At 39.6% G+C, this 17,837-nt stretch overlaps 3 protein-coding genes and 1 non-coding gene across 6 annotated transcripts; 2 read left to right on the forward strand and 2 right to left on the reverse strand.

The window, feature by feature from the left end:
* The first annotated feature begins 240 nt into the window (after positions 1 to 240).
* On the forward strand, positions 241 to 1,847 carry LOC117616171 (F-box protein SKIP23-like). The gene has a single exon (XM_034345402.1). It carries the CDS (start codon positions 326 to 328, stop codon positions 1,514 to 1,516), a length of 1,191 nt encoding a protein of 396 aa, XP_034201293.1. The 5' UTR covers positions 241 to 325; the 3' UTR covers positions 1,517 to 1,847.
* A 271-nt stretch (positions 1,848 to 2,118) lies between these two features.
* On the forward strand, positions 2,119 to 12,976 carry LOC117616172. 3 transcript variants are annotated; one of them, XM_034345404.1, is made up of 6 exons: positions 2,119 to 2,298; positions 2,458 to 2,512; positions 10,878 to 11,063; positions 11,539 to 11,788; positions 12,231 to 12,348; positions 12,454 to 12,976. In XM_034345404.1, exons 3-6 carry the CDS (start codon positions 10,927 to 10,929, stop codon positions 12,660 to 12,662), a joined length of 714 nt encoding a protein of 237 aa, XP_034201295.1. In that variant the 5' UTR covers positions 2,119 to 2,298; positions 2,458 to 2,512; positions 10,878 to 10,926; the 3' UTR covers positions 12,663 to 12,976. The 3 variants fall into 3 exon arrangements, 2 of the variants coding, with proteins under 2 accessions (XP_034201295.1, XP_034201294.1); XR_004584111.1 differs by lacking the exons at positions 2,119 to 2,298; positions 2,458 to 2,512 and having other exon boundaries at positions 6,338 to 11,063; positions 11,539 to 11,889; XM_034345403.1 differs by lacking the exons at positions 2,119 to 2,298; positions 2,458 to 2,512 and having other exon boundaries at positions 6,346 to 11,063.
* Positions 12,977 to 13,880: 904 nt separating this feature from the next.
* Positions 13,881 to 15,362, reverse strand: LOC117615193 (ganglioside-induced differentiation-associated protein 2-like). Its single transcript, XM_034344234.1, has 3 exons — positions 14,701 to 15,362; positions 14,325 to 14,589; positions 13,881 to 14,187 (listed from the first exon to the last, which is right to left on the reverse strand). Exons 1-3 carry the CDS (start codon positions 14,852 to 14,854, stop codon positions 13,941 to 13,943), a joined length of 666 nt encoding a protein of 221 aa, XP_034200125.1. The 5' UTR covers positions 14,855 to 15,362; the 3' UTR covers positions 13,881 to 13,940.
* Positions 15,363 to 16,855: 1,493 nt separating this feature from the next.
* TRNAP-UGG lies at positions 16,856 to 16,927 on the reverse strand. The gene has a single exon. It is a non-coding gene; the product is annotated as a tRNA-Pro (tRNA).
* Between the last annotated feature and the right edge of the window lie 910 nt (positions 16,928 to 17,837).

Raw genomic sequence — 17,837 nt, forward strand, 5'->3', positions numbered from 1 at the left:
ATCAATCTTTGCACTGAGGGACAAGTGAAGTGAAGTGAAGGAGCTTTGCTTCCATGAATTTTAGCACATATTTCTCAATTTAATCGTTAAATATCCACCCTAATTTACAGAGCTGATGGATCAGCAGTGCATAAATGGCCCAAAATTATGAGGCCCAATGATCATAGCAGCGACTTGCCCAATGGTCAACTTTCACGGTCGTGAAAAATTATTTTTAGGGAGTTGGAAATAAATAAAGTGACAACAAAATTGGTAAAGTTGAAAGGAAAGGCGTCCATCCAAAACCTCAACTTTTTGGGGGCGGGGTTGGAGTCGACCCGCGAAAATGGGGGTGGATTGGACCCAACTCCCACCAGAACTGGTAGAATCAATCGCGAAAAAGCTCACAATTTACGCGGACTATCTCCGATTCCGAGTGGTGTGCCACAGCTGGCTAGCCTGTGTCCCCAAAACTCCGCAGCACCTCCCTCCTCAGCTCCCCTGGCTGATGCTCCCCCAATCCCAGCCCAACCAAACACACCGCGCCTTCTTCAACCTCTCCAACAGCAGAGTCCACTTCCTCCACCTTCCAGAAGCTTCTCATCGCAAGCGCCGTTGCGGCTCCTCTCACGGCTGGCTCGTCATCCTCCACGAAACCCCCACCGTCCTTCTCGTTAACCCTCTCACACGTGCCAAGCGCCACCTCCCTCCACTCTCCGCCTTCCCCAACGTTGTTCGCTTCGACTATTCCGAAGTCGGCCGCGAGTACGCGCTCCAATCCTCCTCCGGAGATGTCTACACGCTCAGCTTGGCCCAAATGCGCGATTCATTTCTGAAAAAGGTCGTCCTCTCTTCGAGTCCTCTGGAAGCTAGCGGTTTTACTGCCCTAGCGATTCTCAGTCAAACCGGTGACTTGGCGTATTGCAGAGACGGAGACCAGTCTTGGACTTTCATCGACGGCGCCCGATCTTTCTCCGAGGACGTCATATCCGTGAACGGCTTGTTTTACGCCGTGGACAGTAAGGGTGTGGTCGCGGTGTGTGACGTTGAGGGTCCGTCAGCCCCTAGGGTTGCGATTATCCCAACGCCGAGGCTAGATGATGGCGCAGATATGCGATATTTGGTGACTTTGGGGGCCGATCTGCTGCTGGTGAGTCGGTATTTGGAGATTGAACGGTGGGATAATACAAATGTGAATTACAGAACGACGGGATTTGTCGTTTTCAGGATGAATTGGGCAGGGGCGAGGTGGGAGAAGGTTGAGAACTTGGGCGAGAGGATGGTGTTTGTCGGCGAAAACTCGTCGTTTTCATTGTCTGCGTCTGATTTTCCGGGAAGTGTGGGAAATTGCATTTATTTCACAGACGATTACTCGGAATCCAACTATGAGAGCGGACTTGGGGGATACGATTCGGGGATTTTCAGAATATGGGATGGAACAATTCAAGAATTGCCTCCTTATCCCAGGAATTCGAATTATGAGGTGCATTGGCCTCCCGGCTCTCTACCGCTTTGGGTTATTCCTAATCCATGCTGATGCAAGTTGCAAGGCAGCAACAGCAAATTAAATGAAGCAAAGCAGGAGCTTCAATTCAATGATTCTGGTACGGTAATGTTAATGTGAATGTTAATCAATGGTTTGTGTTATTACATTTGTGTATATACTATATATTGTTGATGCATGTAATGTAAGCAAGCAATAAGCATACGCTGTTATCTATAAATTCTCTCTGTTTCTGTGGAGGAAGTGATTGTCTCTATCTAGTTAGCCATTATGTTATAAGTAGAGTGACTTGTTCGATTGTGTAACTTATTGCACTAGAAATAAAATATTTGTTCCCACAACGACTCTGTGGGCATGTTTGGTAGGCTTCACTGGACTAGACTGGTTTAATTAGCATGTAAAACCCATGTTTGGTGGAAGGAGGGACCAACTTAAATGAGATTATATAGTCCAACAGTACAAAAAATGCCTCGCTCGTCCAATATAGCGAGCATGAAACTTGGTTCGCAAAATAGCGAGCTTGCTAAACAGAACACGCGAGTCTGACTCCTAGAATGTCTCTCTCTCTCTCTCTCTCTCGTTTCCTTCAACATCGACTCTGCTCTTCTTCGAAGTTGTACTTAGGCAAGTTTTTTTTATCTCTCCCTTTACAAACCTCTCTTAGTCCTTCATAGGTATTGTTAATTTGTATGGTTTTTTATACGATTTTTCAGTTCCATCTCCAAAGCAATGGCGAAGAACATGAACAAGGATAAAGAGAAACGATTCTGCTTCAATGGACATCACTGAAGAGCCCATTTCATATTTGCCTCAAGGTATCAAGTCCTGTTATTTATAATTTCATCAAATTCTATGATTGTAGCTTTCTTCGAATCCCCCTCTCTCTCCCCCTCTCTCTCTCTCTCTCTCTCTCTCACCTTTGCTTGTGGAGATTTTTGATTTTTGATTTTTCTTTTTTTACATTGGTTGTGCAGCAATGGACACCTCAAAGTCGGGGGCTCACAACCTAAGTGGTGGTGCTTCCAGTTTGTAAGTATCATCATCAAGTATTTACCAAGCAGTCATTTTTATATATAAGATTATTAGGTTTTTCTATTAGTGGAGTGATTATCATTGTCACATTCCGGGATCGGCTCTGTCATAGCACGATATTGTTTGCTTTGGGCCCCTTTCTCTACCCTCACGGTTTTGTTTGTGGGAACTCGTGAGCAACTTCCCAGTGGGTCACTCATTTTGGGATTGCTCTAGCCCCAACTCCCAAAAGGCATTGTGTTAGATGAAGGGGGACATGTACATATAAGACACATCATCCCCTCTCTGTTGGTCGATGTGGGATGTTACAATCCACTCCTTTTAGGGGCCCGACGTCCTCGTCGGCACACTCACCACACGACAGAGTGGCTTTGATGTCAAATTGTCACATCCCGGGATCGGCTCTGCCATAGCATGATATTGTCCGTCTTGGGCCCCTCTCTGTCTTCACTATTTTGTTTCTTAGAACTCACGAGCAATTTCTCAGTGGCTCACTCATCATGAGATTGCTCTAGTCCCAACTTGCTTAACTTCGGAGTTCTCATGACTCTGAAGCCAGTGAGCTCCCAAAGGGCCTCGTGCTAGATGGAGGTGGACATGTACATATAAGGCACATCACTCCTTTTCCGTTGGTCGATGTGTTACAATTCATCCCCTTAGGGCCCCGATGACCTCGTCAGCACACACCACACGGCAGAGTGGCTCTGATACCAAATTGTCACATCCCGAAATCAGTTCCGCCGTAGTACGATATTGTCCGCTTTGGGCCCCTATCTTTGCCCTCACGATTTTGTTTTTGGGAACTCACGAGCAACTTCCCAGTGGGTCACCCATATTGGGATTGCTTTAGTTTCAATTCGTTTAACTTCGGAGTTCTCATGACTCTGAAGCCAGTGAGCTCCCAAAAGGCATTGTACTAGATGAAAACGGGCATGTATATGTAAGACACATTACACCATATCTGTAGGTCAATGTGAGATGTTACAATCCATCCCTCTTGGGGGCCCGAAGTTCTCGTCGGCACTCGCACCATAAGACAGTGGTTGATACTAAATTGTCCCATCTCGGGATCGGCTCCGCCATAGCATGATATTGTCCACTTTGGGCCCCCTCTCTGTCCTCACGATTTTGTTTCTGGGAACTCACGAGCAAATTCTCAGTGGGTCACCCATCCTAGGATTGCTTTAGCCACAACTTTCTTAACTTCAAATTTCCCATGACTCCAAAGTAAGTGAGCTCCCAAAAGGCCTTATGCTAAATGGAGGTGGGCATGTACATATAAGGCACATCACTTCCTCTCCGTTGGTCGATGTAAGATGTTACAATTCACCCCCCTTAGGGGTCCGACGTTCTCCTCGGCACACTCGCATCATAAGACAGTGGTTCTGATACCAAGCTGACAGGACCTGCCCCGAATTTTTTGGAACCCGAGACGAATTCTGTCGTATTTCCGGCATCTGGGTCCAATTACTAAATATCAAGACTTTCTACCAAAATTTTGGCAGTCTCTCCTGTAAATTGAACATTTCTCAAAATTTCGACCTGCTCAAAATTCACAATTTAATATCCCCACTAGTAGCATGCTTTTAAACAATAAACAGTTTACAACAAAGGCCTCCGGCCCCATAAATCAAACCCTAGCACGGGCGATAAAAGAGCATATCTAAGAAATTCAATTACAACAAAAACAAAGTTCAATGGGAATTAAATGATGAAAGAATCCTACGAAGGCTCAAGATTTGGAAGCACACAATCCGGCTCAGTTGTGGAGCTCAGTGAATTACTAGCCGGGGGCGCAAAACAGAAAAGTGTGAGTGGACAAAAATAAAGTTCAGTTCAGTGTAAACCAACATAATATAACCTCACCGTTTAGAAAACCATGCAAAAAATCCAAATGCATCCCAAAACCATCATAATCAAGTATATAGATCAAGTTAAATCAATATCGAAGCCAAGTTCGAAATCCATAAGGAAACTTTACCAATAAGCCATTTAAACTTTATCTTATAAGTCTTAAAACTAAACTCTCGAAACACGTGCCCATTGGCACGACAAGCGAGGAAATATCCTCACTGAGAAACAAGAACGAATGAATAGATATAAATATATAATAAACGATATACATATGATATAAATATGATAATTACCTAATTTATATTGGGGAAACAATCCAACTGGGGATTGTTTGACTGGTCCACATGGAAGAGTCCTCAATTGACCATGTGGCTATGGAATGAGCCGTCCAATTAGGGGACAAACTCTCGGCTAGAACGTACAGCCGAATCTTCAAGACTCGTACGCCTGTGATCAGTTCTACTCGTGCAGACTACCCTGCTAAGGAACTACGAGCACCCTGTCTAGAGCTTTCGAGTTTCAACATATACAAGTATCTTCCATTTCAATTCCAAAGTTTCAATTTCGGGGAGGCACATAGGGTAGTGCTTATAGCACTCCAAACTGACATTCTATACTCATTTCTTTCCACAACCTCATCTCAACAATCCAAGCATCCCACACATAGACAAATATAGATAGAATTTCTCAAAATTCATACATATATACTCAATATACTTAAATATGTCAAAACCCAAAATATATAGCAAATGCATTATGCATAATTTTTCCATCATAAAACCATGCTTATTATTTGAAAACAAAGTCCACTCACAAGTAGTCCCACGCTGCTTGACCCTGAGAGGGTCCTGCCTACTACGTATGCGTGGTCAGAGTACCTATTTTAGAATACGAATACGAGATTAATACAAAGCGTTTCGAACAAGAACTTTGAATTTAATATCCTAATTTCTCAGGTTTCAAGTAAGTGCACGAGGAATGAGACATTCTAAGGTCCAACTATCCAATTCGGATGATGAAATAACCTCGGGAGACACTCAGTCAATCGGCGGTCAAACTTCCCAATTTCGATCAATCGGGCCCACGGGACCCACGACTTCTGTTTTATAATTCGGGAGTTCCTAAAGGTTTCACAGGGTCTAGGATACACGTTCTGCAAGTTTGGTCCAAAACGGACGGTTGGATCGCTCACGATCGTACGATCGGACGGTTATCGTAAAACACAAACTTTAAGTTATTGAACCAGAACATCTAGTGCTTTGATTCACGATCCCCAAATTCCTACACGATCCTAAGAATGTCTAGAGTAACATATATTACATTCGAAAAGATCCAATGGTTCGAACCTATCAAACCCGGATAACGCGCAATAGGTGAAATTTGTTCGATGTTCAAACGTTAACCGAATTGAAATTCAAAAGTACCTAGGCGCTCGTGAGGATCATGGGATCATGGGATCACATCGGTACACAATGCCTCCTTTCTACAATGCCCGCGCGCCACCACACTCTCCGGCAACGCATGGGTGTCCAAAGCGATAATGCTTCGTCGAAAAAACTCAAAATTACGGCTTAAGACTCCTACCATAAGTGTAACACCCTATTTGGAGTCACTTTTGTTCTTGGGCCTACCCCAAAAAGTGACCGGAAGTGGCCTGAATTGCAATCCCAAAATTGGTCAAATTTCAATTCAAAAATCGAATCATGTAGGCTCAAAATTGACGAAATTCTACCCAACCATCAGCTAGATCATGAACAATAGGTGAGAAAGCATAACTCACTCATCGAAAACGGTGGCCGAATGACGGAGAACGAAGCTGGTGAAAAACTGTCAAAAATCGACGACTTTTCGCTGCTTTTTCCTACGGATTTCGGCGGTGGCTGACGTTGGAGTTGGTCGGATGTGGTGTTTTCTAGAGAGGTGGCGTCGGCTGCAAATTTTTGGAGGGTAAGGGGTTGTCGTGAGGGGATAGAGGGAGAAAGGAAAAAAAAAATTAGATTTTTATCTAACCATTTTTTGAAATAATTACGATATTGCCACTGGTGATGTTTTGCTCGTAACTTCTTCGTTACAATTTCGATTCGAGCTCACTACGTTTGCGGACTCATCTCAGTACAATCTACCTAAAAATACCATTCGTTACCTCAAAATTTCTTCGTATATGAAAATGACCAAAATACCCATACTCCAAGGGTAAATTCATAAATTCATATTTAATTAAATAAAATAATTTAAATAGGAAATTTAATTGGAGTTGGGGTGTTACAACCTACCCCCCTTATAAAGATTTCATCCTCGAAATTTACATACATATCAATTGAAGAGATAAGGGTACTTAGCCCACATCTGCGCCTCGGGCTCCAGAGTAGCTTCTTCAACACTTTGACTTCTCCACAACTTTCACCACATGAATGGATCTGGAGCGCAACATTTGTTTTTTTCTATCCAGGATCTACACAGGTTGCTCCTCATATGTCAAATCTTCTCTCAACTCCACTGGTTGATGTTCTAGAACATGAGAAGGATCAGACATATACTTCTGTATCATGGATACATGAAACACGTCATGGATCCGAGATAGTTCTGTATGTAAGGCAAGTCTATAGGCAACTGGTCCAACGCGCTCTGTGATCTCGTAAGGTCCAATATAACAAGGGCTTAACTTCCCACGTTTCCCAAATCTCATCACACCTTTCCAAAGAGCTAGCTTCAAGAATACCCAATCTCCAACAGTAAACTCAAGATCCTTGGACCTGTTGTCCGCATAACTTTTCTGTCGGTCTTGTGCGGTTTTCAACTTGTCTCTAATCATCTTCACCTTCTCGGTTGGTGCTCGGATACTTTCTACCTTTTTCACTTTCTTGTCACCCACCTTATTCCAACATATAGGAGTTCTACACTGCCTCCCATACAAAGTCTCATACGGAGCCATCTCAATGCTTGAATGATAACTGTTGTTATATGAAAACTCCACCAAGGCAAGGTAAGTATCCCAATTGTCTTTCAACTGTAATACATAAGATATCAGCATGTCTTCCAAGGTCAGGTTGTAACACATGGACTCCAATTAAATTCCCTATTTAAATTATTAAATATGAATTACAAATTTGCCCTTGGGGTAGGGTTATTTTGGTCATTTTCTTATCCTGAGAGATTTTGAGGTAACGAGTGGTATTTTTAGGTAGATCGTACTGAGATGAGTTCGTAGACGCAATGGGTTTGAATTGGAGTTGTCACGAAGAAGTTACGAGCAAAACATCACCAGTGGCAAGATCGTAATTATTTCGAAAAGGGTTTGATAAAAATTTGATTTTTTTTTCTTTCTCCCTCTCCCATTGCGACAGCCCCCTCCCCTTTGAAAATTTGCAGTTGACGCCACCTTTCTCGAAAAACACCACCACCGGCCACCAGACTAGTCGGGTCAGAACCGCTACTACCCCAACAACCGTTCCCGACCAACTCCGACGTCAGCCACCGCCTGAATGGGTAAGAAAAAGTCGTCAATTTTTGACAATTTTTCGCCGGCTTCGTTCTACGTCATTCGGTTATCGTTTTCGACAAGTGAGGTATGCTTTCTCACCTATTGTTCATGATCTAGCTGATGGTTGGGTAGGATTTCGTCAATTTTGAGCCTACGTGGTTTGATTTTCAAATTGAAATTCGGTCAATTTTGGGATCACGATTCCGATCACTTCCGGTCACTTTTTGGGTTAGGCCCAAGAACAAAAGTGCCCCAAATAAGGTGTTACACCTAGGGTAGAAGTCTTGACCCGCTTTGTTGCCGCATGTGGCAGTGTCTGGGCACTGTAGAAAGGGGCATTGTGTACCGATGTGATCCCCTGGTCCTCCCAAACGCCTAGGTGCTTTCGGATTTCAATTTGATTGACGTTTGAGCACCGAACGGATTTCGCATATTGTGCGTTATCCGGGTTCGATAGGTTCTAACTGTTGGATCGTTTCAAATATAATATGTGTTACTCTAGACATTCTTAGAATTGCATAGGAATTTGCAGATCGTGAATTGGGGTCCTGGATGTTCTAATTCATAAACTTGAAGTTTGCGTTTTACGAGAACCGTGCGATCGTGAGCAATCCGACCGTCTGTTTCGGACCAAACTTGCAAGACGTGCATCCTAGACCTTGTGAAACTTTTAGAAACGCCCGGATTGTAAAACAGAGGTCGTGGGCCCAGTTGACCCGAATTGGGAAGTTTGACTGTTAGTTGACCGAGTGTTTCCCGAGGCTATTCCATCGTACGATTTGGGTAGTTGGATCTTAGAATGTCTCATTCCTCGTGCACTTGAAACTCGAGAAATTAGGATATTTAATTCAAAGTTCTCGTTCGAAACACTTTGTATTAATCTCGTATTCATATTTTGAAATAAGTACTCCGATTACGCATACGCCGCAGGCGGGACCCTCTTGGGGTCAAGCAGCGTGGGACCACTTGTGAGTGGACTTTGTTTTCAAATAATAAGTATGGTTTTATGATGGAAAACTTATGCATAATGCATTTGCTATATATTTTGGGTTTTGACATATTTGAGTATCTTGAGTATATATGTATGGATTTTGAGAAATTCTATCTATATTTGTCAATGTATGGGGTACTTGGATTGTTGAGATGAGTTTGTGGAAAGAAATGAGTATAGAATGTCAGTTTGGAGTGCTATAAGCACTACCCTATGTGCCTCACCGGATTTGGAACTTTGGAATTGAAATGGAAGATACTTGAATATGTTGGAACTCAGACGCTCTTGACAGGGTTTTCGTGGACCTTTAGCAGGGTAGTCTGCGCAAGTAGGACTGATCACAGGCATACGAGTCTTGAAAATTCGGCTGTACGTTCTGGCTGAGAGTTTGTCCCTAGTTGAACGGGTCATTCCCTAGCCACATGATCAATTGAGGACTATTCCATGTGGACTAATCAAACAATCCCCAGTTTGATTGTTTTTCCGGTACAAACTAGATAATTATCATATTTATATCATATGTATATTGTTTATTATATATTTATATCTATTCATTCGTTCTTGTTTCTTAGTGAGGATACTTCCTCGCTTGTCGTGCCAATGGGCACTTGTTTCGAGAGTTTAGTTTTGGGACTTATAAGATAAAGTTTGAATGGCTGATTGGTAAAGTTTTCTTATGGATTTCGGACTTGGCTCCGGTATAGATTTAACTTGATCTTTATTTTTGTCCACTCACACTTTTCTATTTTGCGTCCCACAGTCAGTAGTTGACTTAGCTCCGCAGCTGAGCCGAATCGTGTGCTTCCAAATCTTGAGCCTTCGTAGGACTCTTTCATCATTTAATTTCCATTCAACTTTGTTTTTGTTGTAATTGAATTTCTTAGATATGCTATGTTATCGCCCGTGCTATGGTTTGATTTATGAGTCCGGGGGCCTTCGTTGTAAACTGTTTATTGTTTAAAAGCATGTTGCTGGTTGGGATATTAAATTGTGAGTGGGCCTGGCATCGGGGTGATGCCGGAAATACTACGGGATTCATCCCGGGTTCCAAAGAATCCAGGGCGGGTCCTGTCAATCATGACCACAAATTTAAAATCTTAAACCTTAAAGACACATTTCTACATGATTTTCTTCGACAGATTGATTTGTGTTAAATGGGTATCATAGCTATTGCTAAAAGATTACAAGAGATTTCTTTCTAGGTTCAATTGAAATAGACAAGTGCATATGTGGTGCAACATGGTCTTTAATTTTTGTGGATGTTTACTAGTCCTCTTATGTGAAAATATAAGTTGTTTACTTTATAAGATGGTGCAAAGTTTCAAATCTAACCGAAATCAATTCCATTCATGATTAAGCTTGGAATGTATATTTTTTTATTCACTAGATAGATGCGTTAGATGGACTGGTATTACTGCATGACATGACAAACCTTGCAAATCCTCACTTCGACTGTCATCATATGATGGTTTTCTAGTACAGAGTTCTTCGACAGAGCAGTGACTCTGCTACTCTCACTATGAAGTAGTTTTTGCCTGTGATCTAGCCTGGTTACTTCCTTGTCATGTTTTGTGGCTCATAAGGAATTGTTTTAATGTCACTCTGTTTTTGGGTGTCATTCGAGCATGGTTCGAATGGGTAATGAGGAGACTTGTTTTTGTAGCTTGTTGATACTGCTCTGTGACTGATCATGTCATGGGTGCATGAATAGGGTTAGAATTCAAGGCATGGAAGGGAAGAAATTTGAGGAAGGGGAGGGTTAAGGATTAATGTATTTCTTTTTCTTAAGGACTAAGGTGGCTAACGATGAATGAAGAAATTCTACCTCAGCCCATTAACCTATATGTTGTTTGTTCAATTTACCCATTAAATGCTTCTGTGATTGAAGAAATAGATTTGCCTATCCTGGTTTCATTTCATTTCCAGCTCCTTTGTTTATTGCATATGTATCATGTAATTAATCCTTTAGCTGCAAAGTTCTATTTGATGAGACATCCACTTGTTGCGACATCTACTTGTTATGCTTTATTTCTCAGTGAAGTCTGATGCAATACAACTGAAGTATTTAAGATAACTAGTGAGGAGATGATATCTCTACTTCCTGAGTTCATGGATACTTGTGAAAATAAAGATATTAGGGTTGAAGAATATTTAGATTTCATTGTTAAGAAGCGATCAGTTGCAAGCAAGGAAGCACTTGGAATACGAATTCACAGCATGGGGTATGTCACATTTTTGCTTCTACTTTTTGGTATTAAAAAAAAACTATTTTGTAGATAGCTCAATACTGAACTTAGAACTATATTGGCAAAGGAGACCTCTTTTTATAGTACTTGTTGTGCATAAATTTGATGTCATATTTACCTATTTATAAAGTTTTTCATGCGGTAAAAGTCGTTCTAATGTCCACAAAGAGCATGTGGAAGTCAAAATTTCATCTATTATGGATGTTGAGTTACAAGGATCACGCCTGTGCTCATGTTGAGCTACAAGGATCTTTAATGCATGCTTTCACCTCTCTCTGTGTGGGTGTATCAATTTTAATTTATCACCAAGTAAATTTTTCAGTCATGACTTAAGTTTTCTAAGGGGTCAATCCAGTGTCATATCATGTGTTCAAGTCATCTCATTTGTCCTTTTTCAGTTATATAATGTAAATTTTAACATCATTGATTGGAGTAATCTTTATGATAACAGGATGCGTATTTCTGCCATATGGGAAGCCAGGAATCTAGAAATTTCCACTCTAAAGAAATCAGAGAAGGCATTTCAGCCAAATTCAGATAAAAAGGATAGGAAGTTTCCACTTTTATCGCAGAGAAAAAGGAGCTGGACAAACGTTTCAGCACTATTTCTCAGCGCGTTGAATCGTTTTCCCCCATACATAAGGATTTTTGTGGCAAGCACATTAGATTTGATCCTAAAACTTCAAGCTCAGAGGATGAAGGTAGGGATGATTATTTGTCTGAAGAGAATGATGAAAATAATGACCATGTAACAGGCAGTCAGGTTAACTTCTCATCAGAGTCTGTTGAAAGTTCTGACCGAGTGAGTAGTTGCTAAATTTTCTTGTATATTTGCATCATGTTGTTTCATTATTTATTCCTTTATGGTTTTAACTAAGGCTTAGTATGAGTGCTATAAATTATTCAGTATGGTATGAAGTTGTATCCAAGATGGGACTGACATGAGGTAGTTCTGGTATTATGGTGATAATGGCTGAAGAGGTTCATAATTTTATATATTGAAATGCAAGGCTTAGAATAGTCGATGTGAGATTTTATATTCTCAATAATTTGACTAATGTTTTAATAATTTTGCTGATGTTGTTTTCTCTTTATTTATTCTTAAAATATGGGGTTTCAAAAAATATCTTTTGATTCTTGTAGGTACTTGATAGGATGCTGCAGTTTAATAATACTGAAGCTCAGAAGAGAAAGAAAATCAAGTCAATGTTTTCTTTGTATCCATTAATTGGATTACTAAATGTTGTTGCAAGTTATTGTGGTCAGTTTGATCATCATTTTTTTGTTTGTTTTACATGTAATATTTTATTTTTTTGCAGTTTTTGTTTATCATTCCATTCTTGAGATGTTATATGCGTACTTGCAGGCTTGAGAAATTTTCCCATGTTTGGAGGTCAAAACAACTTGTGTAGGCAACCATGCATAGTTTCAGAGTTGAAGGTGATGATGTCTTTTGAGCCAATGGATTTTTCTAGATATCATAAGTGCAATGGAAAATTAACAAATTGGTCTAGACAAAGAGTCAAACATTTTTTCTGTTGGATGCTAGAAATGCCTCATATAATTATTGGCTAAGCTGCAAGATGTGGTGTCATCAAATGCAGAGGAGAGACCTCAAGTGATACACATCGATCATTTTCTGTGAGTTGATTCGATAAAGAAAAATTGTCTGGTGCTTTTTTGACTTAAGAAAGGTGGTTTAACTTTGCCTTGTTTGCTTTTGGTTTGTAATATTGTTTCTCATTGGCTGTTCTTGGATTTTTTTTTTTTTTCTTTCTTTCCTTATGTATCTCTTAGAACTTGACTTTTGCCTTATGGAATTGTGGATGTTTATTTGTATGTATTAATGGTGGATTTGTGTGCAGTGAATTGAATTTCTAATTTCGAGTTATGTGGTTGACTTTTGCATATATGAATTATTCTTTGTTATTGATACATTAATCGAATTCTTTGAGTTTGCATACACTCAATTATTATACATAAACTCTATGGAATTTTTAATTTCAATAACAAAAAAACCTTTGGTTTGAGGAAAAGAAATGTACATGTCAATTTGATAACTATAAAGTATCTAGTATGTTCATAGTTTTAAGATCTTAAATTACATTTAATTAGCTAAAATTTATTATATTTAATATTTAAATATTTTTTTTATAGTTCGACTCAGTACCAAACATAGGTCTTCACTATTTTTACAATCCAGCACTAAATGTAGATCAGTATTTAATCCAGCTTAGGTCAATCTGAATTAATCCAAAATAATTCCAAGATTTAGTTCAGTCTATAACACTCCGCCGTTCCAAACAACCCCCTGTGATTTTGTATGGTTAATGGTGGGTAGAGTTGAAGAGCAAATGGTTTGACTTTAACCCAGGCAGCTAATCAGGGGGCCGACTAACTAGTCTTTGTACAATTTGAAATTTGGGAGATTCACTATTATACCCAATATGGGGGCCCAAATTATAAAAATACCCTATATAAAATGGACTTTAAAAACACACCCAAAGCCCATTTACAACATAACAAAAAAGCTTTTAACTTCTTATAAATTACAAAACTGCCATCAATTTCTTAAAACAAGCCCAACCCCAAAATCTCATAAAAATACCCAAAACACTCAATAGGGCATCAAAGTAATTTAATAATCAATATTAAATTCAATAAGGCTAGCTATCATTTTTTGAGTTTTTTTGGGTTTGTTTATAGGAATTCAATTGTGTAGGGTTTATTTATAATATTAGTGCTAGAAATGGGTATATCACTAAATATCTCTTGAAATTAACCATCTCAACAAAAGGAAAAGCAAACTAAAAGAGTTTGATTTCTTGTATGCTGAACCATCTCAAATAAGTGCTATGCGATACAACGCATGGAGTACATGGAAACAAAGGAGGAGTCCATCATGGACGTAGAAGACGTACAAGGTGCAACGTAGACCCTCGGTCTTGGATGATCACTCTCTAACCCATAGTCCATCATCGGACGGTACTCCAGCTCCTCATCGTGATCGTACACAAACTCCGGAACCTCCACCTCATTCCTCCGCACCTGGTCCCACAAAAATTCCAGCCTCTTCACATACTTTAGCTTCTTGCACAACCTGTTCCAAAAACCACGATCACCGTTACGTTACGTTACGTTAGCCCCCGGTTTTTACCTAACTTTGGTCAACGTTCCTTTCATTGGCTAGTTGTACGGAAAATGCCAAAACAAAATACGTGGAAATGATTTTATTACCCTGACTTGAAGAGGAGACGACCAAAGGTGGCGAGGAAGAGTCTGGCCTGCAAACCCGGGTGGACAAAGTAAACGGCTTGGAGACGGTCCTTGAGGGTGATCGGAATAGCGTCGTAGATTGATCGTAGGGTCGAAATTCCAGGGAAGTTGCCGCTGCGATTCACATCCGTGTGCAAATACACCACTGAGAAGGGCCTTTCCCCTAAATTTGGGAATATTTTCTCCTCCAAGTAGTTGTTCACAGCCTCGTTGCTCACTCTTCGAGCTGAACATTTTAGTACATAAACAAATTAAAATTATATTAGAAAGGTACCCCGAAATTAACCAACAAATTAATAACACGTACAATTTTAATCTAGTTAGCAATTATAATTACCCGGAAAAAACTTTCCGACGATGCGGAGAACCTTTTGACCATGTTTGTCTCGACCTTGAATCTTAAAAACTTCAAGTTTGTCTATGAGATGTTGCTGATCTGTTAGAGACAGTCTAGGTGTAGCAGTAGCAGGAGGAGGAGAAGAAATATTCATCTTTGCTGAAATGAAGCCAAAAGGCCAAAGGGTTCAGCAGTGGGTGGTGGGGTAGTCTTGTTTTGGGCTTTTGAGTTTTTAGAGGGAAAAAAAAGACACAAAAAATCAGATGATGATGTGCTTTTAAAGTGCAGGGAGGGTTGAGTGAATGTGGACCTGCTTCTCTTTGTTTATATAGTGGGGCGACCGCTGTGGATAGGGTATGGGCCCCAGCGGTAGGGGCCTAAGAGCGTGATGGAATCGGATTGTTTTGACGAGGGGTATATTCTTAAGTATCTTCCAAATGGATGGATGAATGAACCGAGCCTGATGAATCACTGCAAAATCTACTCGGTGCACTGCTAGCTAGTTAGCTATGTCACGAAGCCTCTGCACTTTGCCAAGTTTGCCTGTCCTGGCCTGCCTCTCCGTATATATATGTTGGTCGTGTATGGATTGGATTGGATTGATGATATTTGAATGATAAGCAAGCAGCAGCGTCTTCATCTTCATAGTCATCTTAGGAGGAAGGAATTGTGTGGTTGGAACTTGGGACTGTGACATGCCATATCTGTTCCTGACCAAAAATTGGTACGCCCATAATGTTAGAGCTGCGGCTGCTGATAATACAAGAGGAATCAAAACTATTTACCTTATATACAAATGGACCTTCTATTTACATGAAACACCGCTTGCATGCATCAATATTCAAATATTATGCGTGTTACCTAAAATTACATTGACTCTTACAATAAAATTAAGGAAAAAAAAAATCCCTAATAAGGGTTGTAAACTGATATGATTAGGTTAGCATGGATATTTGTTTACATTGAAATTTTATAATGACATGAAACAGATAAGGCAAGCCATCATTTTCTCCTTCAATTGAAAGAGACTCACAACCCCTCAAATCTCCATGGAGACTTTGCAAACCTTTGTCTTCACAAAAAAAACCAAGAAATAATAATAATAACGTGGAGGAGTAGTTTTTGTTATCCAATTCTTTTTCATTGAGTTGAGGCGCATGGGCATTGAGATTGGAAAATCGGAACACCGAATCACACCGGCCAAAAAAAAAGGGAAAAAAATTGTGTTTGATTAAAAATTCAACAAACTGGCATCAAACCCAATTATCGGTTCAAACCAATTTCAGTGCTGTTTCACACCTTACAAAATCGTACTAGACCGGACTGGAACGACTGTGTATTTTTTTATTTAAAAAAAAATTATTTAAGTCCAATGCTAAATTTCTAATCTCATAACTAATATTTCCCCAAGCACAACTTCAAAGCACCTTCTCTAGGCCCAATCATCTCTCTTTGCATGAAATTGAGTCATTTGTAAATTTGTAAGTCTAAAAAATAATTTTTTTTGTTGAAATTTGTAAATAAAATTTTTTTTGAAAAACATATTAAAAAAATCCATCCAAAATCGGAAATTGTACGGAAACTAATTTAAACCAGACTGATCGGTTTCATAAATTTTTTTTAAATAAAATCGGATCGAATCATATCGATTGAATAATACCAATTCCAATCTCAGCATAAAGTGAAAATTAAAACAGACCGGACCGCACCGACCCCTATTGACCCAAATTTATTATTATAGGCTTTGCTTAAACCTGGTTGATTTGATGTTATAATTTATACAGCAAAACAAAAGGAACGTATGTTGCCTCTTGGTGTTGGAACTTGGAACTTGGAGGAGGCAAATAAATGAATGAATAATGTATCGTCATCATCAATCATCCAATTTTTGATCAGGAATCAGCGAATGAGGAATGGGATTGATCTGCCCCACTGCCATGCTACTGTGCTTAATAAACGCTATGCTGCTAAAAGTTATCTGTATGTTAAACGCTAATATATGTGGTCTGGCCTCTGTCAAATTCAAGATGTATGGGTCTGAACTTGATGTAGGCAGAGACATATGTGAATGTCATGTAATTAACTAATTATAATGTTGGTTTTATATTATGGACCTCTCTTCAGGTCACAAGACAAAAAAAGCAAAAGGTTCACAGGGGCATTCCGAGAATCGAACTCGGGACCTCTCGCACCCAAAGCGAGAATCATACCACTAGACCAAATGCCCTCTGTGACATACGACAATGAATAAAACTTATTTATCTTCGTGACATTGTGAATTCTGCTTAACATGATTAAACCGAATTATAAAGAAAACGAGTCCTAAACAGCCTGCTGCTGCTGGCCCAATTCTACTTTCTGGGCCCTCCTACTTGCACAGCTTTTAAGCCCATAATCCCGTTACAACTTACAAGCCACAAACATAACGAGTGTTTTTCTTTCTTTCTTTCTGGGCCTTGGAACCGAACAACAAGTTATTTAATGCAATGCAAAGCAAACTTTGCTGATAAAATACTCGAGAGATAAGAAACTCAAAATCAAAGACAAAATAGATTTTCCTAGTCAGCGATCTTAAACCACCCTTGCCCTCCCGGTATAAATATTTACGTGATAGCAAAATACTGTTATACCTGTTTCATATAAAATTTTCTGCTCCCGGTCAGTCCTCCTTCTGGTGGTGAAGGACCAAAACCAAAGTCAAGTCACCAAATAAGTGTTTAGTATTTATTTTCAATGGATAATAAACATGGGGCCCACATAAGCCCAATATCCTGAGTCAAATAAACAAATCCAAATCTTTTTTTAATATGAGAAATGTTAGCAATTTTCTCTCTAACTTTCTCCTTTCGACCTTCTTTTTTTTTTGCTTGACATGTGTTATTCTCCTTACACTTAAAACAATGTCATTAATATATTATATAAGTTAACTTTTCCTTTCCAAATTTACCCTTATTAAATGTATTCAATTTATCCAAAAAAAATTCACAACTTTCTTACCATCTTATTATTATTATTTTTTAAATGTCAAATTTTTTATATAAAGAAAATGTCTGTTTTTTTCAAAAAAGAGGAAATGTCTGTATTTTTTAAAGCACAAAGGACTTTTTTATTTTTTTCTATCTAAACTCTGTGTTATT

This window comes from Prunus dulcis, chromosome 1 (assembly GCF_902201215.1).
Source record: "Prunus dulcis chromosome 1, ALMONDv2, whole genome shotgun sequence".
NCBI classification, from domain to species: Eukaryota; Viridiplantae; Streptophyta; class Magnoliopsida; order Rosales; family Rosaceae; genus Prunus; species Prunus dulcis.